The sequence below is a fragment of the Gossypium hirsutum genome, chromosome D08, assembly GCF_007990345.1.
Source record: "Gossypium hirsutum isolate 1008001.06 chromosome D08, Gossypium_hirsutum_v2.1, whole genome shotgun sequence".
Lineage (NCBI taxonomy): Eukaryota > Viridiplantae > Streptophyta > Magnoliopsida > Malvales > Malvaceae > Gossypium > Gossypium hirsutum.
This window is the reverse complement of record NC_053444.1, coordinates 49,136,974-49,149,534: the sequence shown is the minus strand read 5'-3', so window position 1 is coordinate 49,149,534 and position 12,561 is coordinate 49,136,974. Positions and strand designations below refer to the sequence as shown.

At 34.1% G+C, this 12,561-nt stretch overlaps 1 protein-coding gene across 3 annotated transcripts; it reads left to right on the top strand.

Annotated features, from left to right (window-relative positions):
- Nucleotides 1–224: 224 nt before the first annotated feature.
- Nucleotides 225–5,355, top strand: LOC107900952 (probable alkaline/neutral invertase F). 3 transcript variants are annotated; one of them, XR_005916764.1, is made up of 5 exons: nucleotides 225–1,216; nucleotides 2,083–2,529; nucleotides 3,157–3,715; nucleotides 4,172–4,847; nucleotides 4,933–5,355. XR_005916764.1 is itself a non-coding variant. In XM_016826755.2 (4 exons), exons 1-4 carry the CDS (start codon nucleotides 404–406, stop codon nucleotides 4,462–4,464), a joined length of 2,112 nt encoding a protein of 703 aa, XP_016682244.1. In that variant the 5' UTR covers nucleotides 225–403; the 3' UTR covers nucleotides 4,465–5,355. The 3 variants fall into 3 exon arrangements, 1 of the variants encoding a protein (XP_016682244.1); XR_005916763.1 differs by having other exon boundaries at nucleotides 4,172–4,856; XM_016826755.2 differs by having other exon boundaries at nucleotides 4,172–5,355.
- The last annotated feature ends 7,206 nt before the right edge of the window (nucleotides 5,356–12,561 follow it).

Genomic DNA, 12,561 nt, shown 5'->3' with positions numbered 1-12,561 from the left:
CTCCAAGGTCCCACGATAACTCCTCTCGCCACCAAAAACTGAAAGAAGTTCACAAACAATTTTGTTAATCTCTAAAACGCCCGTACATTATGAACTTCCAACTTGTCACCCAGGGCACGAAATGACGAGGGGCAATTTCGTAGATAAACTAAGTATTGAGACCTATTCTAAAACAACTTCCACACTTTAAAATTTTTTTTCCAGCCTCCAAAACGAACCACAATTCGGTACCCAATCGCTCACGCCCTTTAGGCTTCCATCTCTGATCCATTTTTGCATTATTTTCTTTGTCCGTATCTCACTATTCTCTCCAGCAGTTTCAGTTTCTACGAAACGAAGAGGAAGACCTGAGAAAGGTATATTGTGCAATTGTGCTGCTGATATTTGATTCTCTTCTTTAAGAATGTCAACTTTGAGAGCTCCGTGTGATCTTTTAGAAGATGTAAAGGAAGCAGAGGCGGTTCCTGCGCTTTATTTTACTCTTTCAGTCGGAGATAGTGAGAAAGGACTTGGAGATTCATCGGAAAAAGAGGTGAAATCGGCTGACTTTTTTATCGTTCTTAAACACGAAGGAGAGTGCACCGTGACGCCTATCGAAGAACAACCTTCGGAGACTACCACGGAGAAAGGAGCTGACGACGCGAGTGAGAAATCTTTTGATTTTATCATGTTTGAGAAGTCTAAAATTACCGAGAAATCCCTGTGTTCACAAAATGAAGAGGAAGAAGCTCTTGAATCTCCTGAGGAAGCTTCGCAAACTGAAAATGTAAAATGGACGGATAATGGAAAGACTTCTCTAGAATCAAACCAGCGAGAGAGTCCAAAAATATCAACAGAAATATTTCAAGACACAATCGGAAAAGAAGAGTCATCCAAATTGGAGGAAGAAAATGAATCGACTGACAAACTTGATAAGCCGATGAAGACGTTGAGAGTGCAGAGCAACGAGAACATATCCAAATCCAATAATGCAAACGTGGCGCAGATGTCACTGAAGCCGTCTCCTAGCGTAGGTTCGAGTCTCGAGAACTTGGAACTCGACAGTTTATTGCCTGCGGTCAGATCCGTCGATAGTCCTCTAGGGAGTACAGAAAACGGTGCGATGTTGGAAGAAGCGTGGGAGGGACTACAAAAATCTTACGTATATTACAAAGGCAAGCCAGTCGGTACGCTCGCTGCTATGGATCCTATCGCCGAGGCTTTGAATTACAATCAGGTATATTATGTTTAATTCTTTGTCTTCATTTTTGTTTTCTTTTGATTTTTCAAATCCTGATATCTCCCTTGTTTTGTTATATTATCATTTTCTTTTGTTTGGCTATTTTGCAATGAAGCTTCATTTGTCTTAGGTGTTTTCTCAACGGTCTTTCTTTAGCCTTCAAATCCATGCTTGTTAGAATCCATTTTATCTTCAGAATTTTGCTTACTGCTATTCGCTTTCGCTATAGCATTTTGAGGCATTTTCTGTTTTTGTGAATGGTGTTAAGGAGATTCCTGTTTTACATGCATGATAATCATCTATATCTATTTCTTACGCTTATTTTCCATCCATGATAATCATCTATATCTATATCTAATTCTTCGTCTTATTCTTTTACTTATATAACTTCGGTTCCTGTTATTTGATTTGCTATGAAAGTTCTTGTGCCTTTTAGTTCTGTGATCTTTTCGTCTTCACCTGGCAAATATGTGGTCTAATGTACACTTCTTGACTTGCCCTTCATATATCTGCACATTTCGTGGTAATGCCGGAGGAACTAATTAATTATTATATTATATTGTGAGTGGCATAAGTCGTTACGTCTTCAATTTTTATTTTAAAACAAACGAGGACGAGAGTTTTCCATACAGGTGAAGATTAACGATCTTTGTAGATGCCTTTGAGAGGAATTACCGTACGTCATTGTTACATAGCCACAGACTAAAAACATGCATGATTGCTTGATCAAATTCATAGTGCTGCTGTTTTTCTGAGTTTGATAGCTAGCCCATAATGTTATGATTTCAATGAAGTTAAAAGCCTTATTGCAGGGGTGCCCTATTGAACTCAGTCAATATTCTTGGCCCATTCTTATATTGCAGGTTTTCATAAGAGACTTCGTTCCCAGTGGCTTAGCCTGTCTAATGAGACCTGCCAATGCTGGTGGCGAGCCAGAGATAGTAAAGAACTTTCTGTTAAAGACTCTCCACCTTCAAGGTTGGGAGAAAAGAATTGACAATTTTACACTTGGGGAAGGTGTCATGCCTGCAAGTTTTAAAGTTCTTTACGATTCGCATAGGCAGAAGGAAACCTTGGTTGCAGATTTCGGTGGTAGTGCAATAGGAAGAGTTGCACCTGTTGACTCTGGGTTCTGGTGGATCATATTGCTAAGGTCGTATATCAAATGCACGCATGATTATACGCTTTCAGAACTACCTGAGGTGCAGAGAGGAATGAAGCTGATACTTAACCTTTGCCTTTCAGATGGTTTTGACACTTTTCCTACACTTCTGTGTGCAGATGGGTGTAGCATGATTGATAGGAGGATGGTGAGTCTTCTAGTTATTATAGAAGTTTCCTTCAACTTTATATAGAAGTACTTGTTTGAAAACAAGATCGGGAATTAGACTGGTTATTGTCACAACTGCTCCAAGTGTTAAGCGTATTTGCCAATCTAAGCCACTTCGAATCTTCTTCTATTTTCGTTGTTCAAGTACCCTTAGATCCTGTGATCAGTCTCTGCATGATTTTGTTCTGGTCCTAGTCTAGTATCGGACGACAAAATGGCTTTCCCCCTAAATTCTTGCTTGTTTTTGTGAATGAGTAATGTAATGTAGTTCATATATCATTGTTTGAACTCATTTTATTCACTACGGGGCAAAGCTGGAAATTTTATATTGGGGAGCTAGAATTGAATTGTAAATTCTTTTGGGGCCAATACACAAAATTTACCATTTTATTAGTTATAACTTTACAAATTTTAAGAGCCTAAAAGGGAAATTTTACCAAACCAAGGGGGCCAAGGCCCTTGCCTTCCCCCTGGTGCCGCCCCTGCTGCAATGCCTTGAGTTGTTTTGATATTTGGTCGGTCGGTCCTGCTCTTTGTCTTCTTTTTACCCTCATTGCTCTGAACTAAGTTTAATTAGTGGAATTTAATGTGCTTCCTTTTTGGGCAGGGAATTTATGGGTACCCCATTGAGATTCAAGCACTCTTCTATTTTGCACTGAGGTCTTCTAGGCAGATGCTAAAACCAGAGCGAGATGGCAAGGAACTAATTGAGCGTATCGATAAGCGCATCAGAGCTCTCAGTTTTCACATCCAAAAATACTACTGGCTTGATTTCACACAGTTAAACAACATATATCGCTACAAAACTGAGGAGTATTCCCACACTGCTGTCAACAAATTTAATGTCATCCCAGAATCTATTCCTGATTGGGTGTTCGATTTTATGCCCTTACGTGGGGGATATCTGATTGGTAATGTCAGCCCAGCTCGAATGGATTTCCGCTGGTTTTTGGTTGGAAACTGCATTGCAATCTTGAGTTCACTAGCTACACCTGCACAAGCAACAGCAATTATGGATTTGATTGAGGAGCGATGGGAGGACTTAATAGGAGAGATGCCTTTGAAGATAGTTTATCCAGCTTTGGAGGGTCATGAATGGAGAACTGTCACTGGGTTTGATCCAAAGAACACACGGTGGAGTTACCACAATGGTGGATCATGGCCAGGTATTTGTCACGTACTTATAGTTCCATAGTAAGTTATTTGCATAGTTCAATGATATAAGTTGCCTTGTCGCATCATATGATATTGCTTTTAGCTGGATCATTTATATTTCCAGTGCACAACAGGCAAGCTCGAGATCCTGTAGCCTTCGAGGATTAACCAGCATAATCTTATGATTAGACTTAGTAGGGTGTCGAACCTTCTTTGTATTAGACGAGGGATTGTCCTTCTTGCATTTGGGAGAGGTACCGGTGTCGTCCTCGTCCCTTAGGCAAGGTGTTTAGCCGAGGCTTTGGTGGTTTTCGGCCTTTCTTAATCTTAGGCCCAACAGTGTTAATAGATTGCATCCAACGAATTTAGAATGCTCAAGAATGAAATGAATATGAACATTTGGTTTCCTTGAAAATGATTTATTTGTAAAGTTCCTTGACCTGGTGTATTGAACATTGTCCATGCAGTTCTGATATGGCTACTCACAGCAGCGTGTATCAAGACTGGAAGGCCTCAAATTGCAAAACGAGCCATAGAGCTGATTGAACAACGCCTTTCCAAAGATGGGTGGCCTGAGTACTATGATGGCAAGACCGGGCGTTATGTTGGGAAGCAAGCAAGGAAATATCAAACATGGAGCATCTCTGGCTACTTGGTCGCTAAGATGTTGATTGAGAACCCAGCCAATCTCCCCATCATCTCTCTTGAAGAAGATAAAAAGATTGCCAAGCCAAAGCTCACCCGCTCTATCTCATTCTAGAAAACAACTGCATCCGACAGACAGGGATTTTCATTTTATTGCACACATATAATTCTTTTTGCAACTGGGATGGTTCGAAAATATCCAAAATTCCAAATGCTCATATTGACACTGTTTGAGCTGTATAGTTAAAGCGAGCAATAGATTGTCAAAAGTCAAAACCAGAACCAAGTAGCCCTGCTCCGTGAGTACGTAACAGTAAACTACAACAGGTTGTAAGAAAAGAAATAATACCTAGGGCCCAAAATCATTGGATAAGTAAAAATGTAGCAGATAAATTGGAAAGAGAACAATGGCCCGGCCCCCAGTGCGCCGCTCTTTCTCTCTTCAGACGCTTAACCGCCAAGGAAAAGAACCACCGAGGCAAATAAGAAGAAAAAAAAGTCTTATCAGTACATTCTTCACTAATCAATATATATACATATCTGTTTCTATAATTATTTGATCAAATTAGGCGATGGATAACAGCTGCAGCTTCATATCATGCGACAAGCTAGATCGTATGGCTACCTGGGTGGGCGCCAGCATGGCCTCTGCTTTTTTTGCTTGATTGGAGCGGTGCTCCTGTATAAACCTCAGCACCACCGATTTCGATGACGAAGAGGAAGCCAAGGACCGCCTTCTCATGTTCATCAAGCCCGTGGTCCACGATGAACCCCAATCCCAACCAGACCCAGCCGCCGCGAACCGCCCCACCGCCGGCAAGCTCAACATTTGATTGTCTTGTCTTCTAGGGTTTGTTTCTCTTGTTTCTCTACTTTTTTTTTTCTGTTGTATATATGTGAAGTATGTTTCTAGGTTAATTGCGAATCAATTCGTGTATACTTTGGCTTATGATTTGGTGTCAATTGTTTTTGGTGATTTCAATGGAATTTATGAATTTCAGTCTCATTTTTGGCTTTCTTTTTGTTTGGATAATTCAAGGATGACACAACTTGACGATTTTCAACTCATTTACAGATGCATCGTAATATTCTGATTTCATTGGAATTATGATTTTTAAATTTAGGAACAAATTCATGAATATGCAATGCGATAGTGAATTAATTTTTAGAAAAACAAAATGCTATTTTTAACTGAATAATTGAATGCATGATGCCATTGACTAGCACAGTTACATTTATGTTCAGCGTTAATGAATTGCATTCTTGATGCGTCCCTTTCGCCTTTTCTTCTTTTACGCTAATTTGAGCTATTACTGATTGTCCTGCACTTTCTGGACTAGTGGATGAGCTCGGGTATATATTGTTCTTTCATATATTAAAAGAATTATGACGCACTCATGTCTGAATGAGTCAGATGCAAATAGAAATGGTAGGTTATATTTTGAGGAAAATAAAAAGTTTGGGTAACATAGACTTTCATATTTTAAGAAAAACAGAGAGTTGGGGTAAATAGCAGGGGCATTGTAGTGATAATGTTGTCTCTCAAACATGTTTCCTAAATCTCTTATTGGCTGACTGAAACCAAGATGCGATGTGATGTGCAATGAAAGTAGGTTTTCATTTTTATGGGGTGGACGAAATGGCAACTTCTAAGACATTGGATTTAGGAACTATGAGGAAATCTCTATTGGATAGAGCAAGCAGGGCAGTTTTGTGGACTATTGACGTGTTAGAAATATTATTGCAGTTCAATTCAAGTATTGCTTCTCCGTCTTTTGGGATTTTTGACCAGAAAATAAAAGCCCAAATGGAAAAGAAAATTCAGCAATAGAAATCATTTTGATATTTACATAGAAAGGCTTAAGTTCGTGTTTTGTGTTTTAAAATTTGGAGTCTCATTTTAGCATTTAATTTTAACTTTAATATTTAATTTTGTGAGTCTCATTTTAGCATTTAATTTTAACTTTTGTACCTTAGTCCTAGTTAAGCACTTTAGCTCCGTTTTAATCATCAATTTGGTATTTAAACATTTTCTTTTCCCAATTTAGTATTATTATTTTTTACTAGAGCATATGTTTCAAACATTAAGTAATTTAGTCACATGATGTTTGGTTTAGATACCAAATCGAACATTGAATCTAAATTCAAATACCAGTTGATATTAACCCTTATAAGAATGGAAATTTCAAAGGATAAAGTTTTGTGTTTACGATACTAACAACAAATAAAGTCTTAATTTTAGATTAAATTTGAAGCTCATAATTTGAATTAAGCAAGGCTTAAGCAACTATATTTGATATTAATATCATACATGGGCTTGATTTGAACCTTATTCATGGGCATCTTTATTTTATAGTTTCAAGTTTTAACTAGACTCGTTCATAGGTGTTAAACAAAAAAAACTAGATTTGTCCGTGGGTTGAGTTGAGCAATGCTTAGATCTAAAATGATTTTTTAAGTTGATGTCTAAATTTGGTCTATCTCAATCTTGAATCATTTTACTATTCATATATTAATCAAATATTAAAAATATATTTATATTAATATTCTAAAAATTAAATTTATTTTTATATTTAATTTGAATTAAATTTTCCATCGGTTGTGTAGCTCGTGCAACTCGACTTGGGCTAAGCTTGGACAAGTATTTTTCACCTCGGACCAGTTCGATCGGCTTGAATTCAATTTGAATAATAATGAATATTTTTTAAAATTTAAATTTAATTATAAAAATATATAAAATATCAATTAAAATATATATTTTATATTTTATTAACCTTTAATAGTAAAAAAAGTCTCTTGGGTGGGTCGAGTTGGATCGAAAACAGGCCCAAGCTTGAAATTTTTTTAAGACCAAGTCTCAACCTAGTCCGATCATAGACCTCTAATTCAAACTAAATAAATTCATAGTAAAATTATTTATCTAAATTCCAATCAAACCTGGTTGAATAGACTAGCAAACTCATTAACGACCCAATGGCCTGCTTGAAAAATTGGAGGGTTTGGGCAAAAATAATGGCCTGAAAAATTGGCTTGAAAAAGATAAGGCCCGTTTAGAAAATGAGTTTGGGCCTCGAGTAAGGTTTTTTTCTCCCGTGATTGGCCCGGCTTGAATTTGCAATAAAAGAAACCATGTTGTTTTGTTGTTGTTTTTCCATGTTTTGTTGTTGTTTTCCCACTTTTTATCATTGTTTTGCTATCATATCACTATTATGTTGCTACTATTTTGTTCTTAATATTTGGATATTGTATAACATTTGTTTTATTGTTAATTTTGCTATTATTTTAGAGGTATTTACTTGTTAAGTTACATTTATCTTAGTGTTATTTAAATATAAAGACTTTTTTTAATTTATTTTCAATTTGTTGGGAAATATTTATTTTAATTTTTTAATATATTTGGTGTATTATATGTTTTTAAAATTTTCTTATATAAAAAAAATAAAAATTAGAAAAATTAATACGAGTGGGTCAGTTCTAGGTTTAAGCTTTTTTATCCGGGCCGAACTTAGGTAAAAATTTAGGCTCATTTTTCAGGTCATGCCTAGGCCTATCAATCGGACCTAAAATTTTGTTAGGGTTTGGTCTGAACTCGGCCTGACCTGACCCATGGACAACTCTATTGACAAGTCTGAACCCTAACCTCCTAAGTCATTAAGTTAGCAATAAAAACCAATTCTTGTAATGTATTCAATCTTATTTTTAATCTAACTTAATTATAATGGAATAACTTAAATTAGGATGATCATAAAAACAAAAGTTTTTAGGCATCAATAACATTTTGCCACATCATCAAATTTTAAAGACATGAAATTATTATTATACACTCATCCATAGAGAAATTATTTTATGGAACCTTCCCACCATATTGTTTACTGTCAATTTTCAATTATTTAATGATATTTCAACAATTTTTTCATGTCATTAACACATTATTTTGATAAATTTTTTTTATCTTGAACCTCAAACATAAACCCCGATTTTAGAATCTTGAACCCTGAAATCAAAATCTCAAACCCTAAACATGAACCCCACACATGTAGTCCCAAACCTTTAAATCATGAACCCGAACCTTGAATCCCAAACTCATAACCCATAACTCCAAACTATTAGACCTTAAACCTAAAACTCAAACCCCACCCGTAAACTTTGAATCTCGAACCCAAACCTCGAACCTCAAGTTTTGGGGTTCAAGGTTTAAGGTTCAGTGTTTTAAATTTAAGGTTCGGGGTTCAGGATAAAATAATTACCAAAATATGTGTCAATGATATTGAAAAACTGCACAATATTACTATTTTTTTAAGAAAAAAATTGATTGCGCAAAATAAAAATATTAACTTATGAAAAAAACGAAATGATTAAAATTTGTAAAAGAATAAAAGATGTTTGTTTATAATTAAAAAAATTAATTATTTTAAGTAATTTAATTAAAGTTAAATTAAGTTGGAGAAGATATTAGATATAGATGAGTGTATAATAATTTAAAAAATAGTAATATTGTGCAACTTTTCCTTGTCACTGACACATAATTTTGGTAATTATTTTATCTTAAACCTCAAACCCTAAACCTTGAATTCAAACATTGAACCTTAAACCTTGAACCTCAAACCTTGAGGTTCGAGATTTAAGGTTCAAGGGTTGGGTTTGGGGTTTAAGGTTCAATGGTTTGGAGTTACGGGTTATGAGTTTGAGGTTCAGGGTTCGGGTTCATGGTTTAACAATTTTGGGTTACGGGTTTGGGGTTCATGTTTAGGGTTCGAGGTTCGAGGTTTTGGGTTCATGATTCAAGATTCTAAATTCAAGGTTTAGGGTTTAAGGTTCAAGATAAAAATATTTTATCAAAATTATGTGTTAATGACATGGAAAAAATTGTTGAAATGGCATTAAATAATTAGAAATGGACCATGAATAATCTGGTGGGAAGGTTCTATAAAATAATATCTCTATAGATGAGTGTATAATAATAATTTCATGTCTTTAAAATTTGCTGATGTGGAAAATGTTATTGGTGCCTAAAAAATTTTGTTTTTAAGATCATCCTAATGTAAGTTATTCCCTATTTTTTAATGTTTACATTTATTTTTATGTGATATAAATTATATAATATATACAGATAAAATAATATATTACAAAAGTACAAAATTTGATCGGGCTCAGGCTCTGAATGTTAGATCTCAAATTAAACCAACATTTTAAAAAGGCTTAATTTTTTGTGCAAACCTATTTTTTAGGCCTCATACTTTTTTCCAAAGCCTCTCATATTTCGAGCAAGCCTTCAAGCTTAGGTGGGTAGCCTGACATTTGAACAAATATGCTTTTAATCTACTTCTCTTATATCAATTACCTTTGATGATTCACAAGTAAACCTATTCATAGGTCGGGTAGCCCACATGGCTTGCCTTTAGGCTTAGGCTAGATTTTTTTACAATAGGCGGCCAGGTCCGATCTAAATTCAAATTAAATAATCATTCAATTTTTTATTAGGCTAATAATTTAATTTAATTTAATCCTAATAAACTAACACAATTAGAAAGCCCCTGTCCGAGATTCAAATGTGTGAATAAGTTTTTCTTTCTTCTTTCATTTTTAGAAGTTGATCGCTAGAGAGAGAAATTTAAACTTTAAGAATGACCAAATGTCTTTGTTGCCTCCTTTTCCCTAGTGGAGGCTTTTTCTATTCTTTTAAAAGCATGGTGGAGCCTATTTTTCTTCCTCCCTTTCTCTTGTCCTTTTGTTTTGGTACCATAAGTCTACCATTAGAAACTGTAGAGGTTCTCCACGTGCAACCGCCCTTGAAGGTCATGGTTGCTTGACCTCTTGAGATGCTTGCAAAAGATTCATCACATAAGGTTGGCTGTAATAGTATGATTTTCAGTAGTATCGAACAGTGCTGTTTTGGAACCCCATTTCCATAATCTGAGTTCGTGAATATTAAAAATAAATATTTACGAAGATTATATAAAAATACATTAAAGATTAATTTTCTAATTTTCTCAAATTACTAGTTCTTTAAGGCTTAGAGACTAAATTGTAAAGTCCAGTCACTATAGATTTTTAATTTACAAAAGGATTGGGGATTAAAATAGCAATTAACCAAAGGTCCTAAAATGGTAATTAAACTAATATTTGGAGATAGTTAGTGGCAGATGATGGCCATCTCCACTAATTGAAGTTTGACTATGTTAATTACTTAAGGTATATTAAGATAATTAAACATTAATTAACATATAAATATCATAATAAGTGGAACAAAAGAGAAAAAGCTTTCATCTTCTTCTTCCTTCATGACCAAAACACCATAGAAAGAAAGGGGAAAAACTAATCTTTGGAAGCTAAACATTCGACCCACTAATAAGTAAGCAAGTTCAAGTATTTTTCTAGTAATTTTTATATATTTGAGAATTTGATGAAATTGGTGTGAACTTGTTAGATATTAAGCTTAGTTTAAGAAAAGGACTGAATTGTAAAGCTTAATTGTTAATTTCATACATTTGGGACCAAATTGAATAAAATGCAAAACTATAATAAAGTTTTGGTAGGAATAAGAAGTAAAGGGTCCTTAATGAATGTATGTGAAATCAAATTTTTATCCGAAGCTAGGAATCGAAAGTTATAACTATTTCGAGTTTAGAATAAAATATAAAATTTTAGGGGTATAAAAGATGAGTTCATATAGATTCATTCAGATCATTGTATAGTATGAAAAGTGTTCAGTATTGATTGGTTATATAAAATAATTGTATAGATCAAGATTTGGATCCAAGTGAAGTTAATAGGAGAAAAGCTAGGTTTGCATGGAACTTACTATATCACCTTGTATTATAATTGTATGCTTGTGATTAGTTTAATATATTAATGTTTTTATATAGTTGCAATATTATGTAATGTGATACATTTGGCTAGTAATGGATTAAATTAAAATATTGTGTGGTGATTAACGATTATGAAAAGTTACAGGGTATAAATGTGAAAATGAGAATAGTGTCATAATATGGAATAAAAGATATTACCCTTTTTCCAAGGTGTGATATGCAAATGTAAACAATTACAAGGATTATATTGAAATATTTGAAAATAGGTGCCTGTGTGAACTTAGTAAATGTTAGGACACGATTGGCATGTCAATAGGGTATTGTGCACGCTTGTATAGGATGTATTATAGATGTTGGCGAGGTCCAACATTCGTTGCGGATTCTCAATGTAACAACTCATTTTTTAGTGGAATCGAAAACGGTGATTTTGGTACTACAAATTTGACGAGTGAGTTCGTATAATTAGTATTTAAATTATATGAGTCAACAATAATTTTTATATTGAATTTTGATTTGAGGAATTTTAACTAATTGAATTAAAAGTTAGTAAAGTGGTTTGGTTCAAAAGTCAAGTGCTTATTCAAAACGAGGTATTAGGACTTCATTTTCGTAATTTAAGGCCGTAAATACTTTTATTAAATATTTATAGAGTCTTATTATAGGTGAATTGAAGTTTGGTCTAGTAATTTTTACGATTAATTGCCTAATTAAGGTAAAATGATTAAATTGTAAAAGAGGTAAAAGTTAATCGCTATAGATTGAAAATACTAAAGGGACCAAATGGTGATTAAACCATGGTCAAAAGGTCCAAACAGTGGTGACATGATTAAATCCACTAACTTTGGGCTATTTTCTCATTTAGTCCTAATTAGTTTAGGGTTAAATTGAAATAAAACTTAATAAATCAATAATTTGAAACAAGTAAATGACTAATTGTGCAATTAAACCTTCCTTAGATGATAATTATACCATATACTTATATATTGGACATTTATGGATATGTTTTATAAATTATATACGTTATAATTAAAAGGTTATAATAGTAATTTTGTAAATAAATGAATTATAATTAAAATAAAAGTTAAATTACAATGTAATTTCTTTGATTCTTCTCCCAAAAATGCTAAAATGCCATTGTTGGAGGTGAAGGAAGCTTCGGCCAGGCTGGTCCTTCAATTTGGTAAGCCAATTTAAACCAGTTTCTTGTAATTTTTATGTTTTTGAGATCGTTGCAACTAGGTCCAACTAAACCGTATCCCCATTTCAAAATGGTTAAAGATTATGGATTTTTCCATTGATGAGTTTTGGATATTCTTGAAGTTTTATGGTAGATTATAAAGCTTGAATGTTAAATAGGACTATTGTGTAAAGTAATTTTTGGTAATTTTAATGTTTAAGGAATA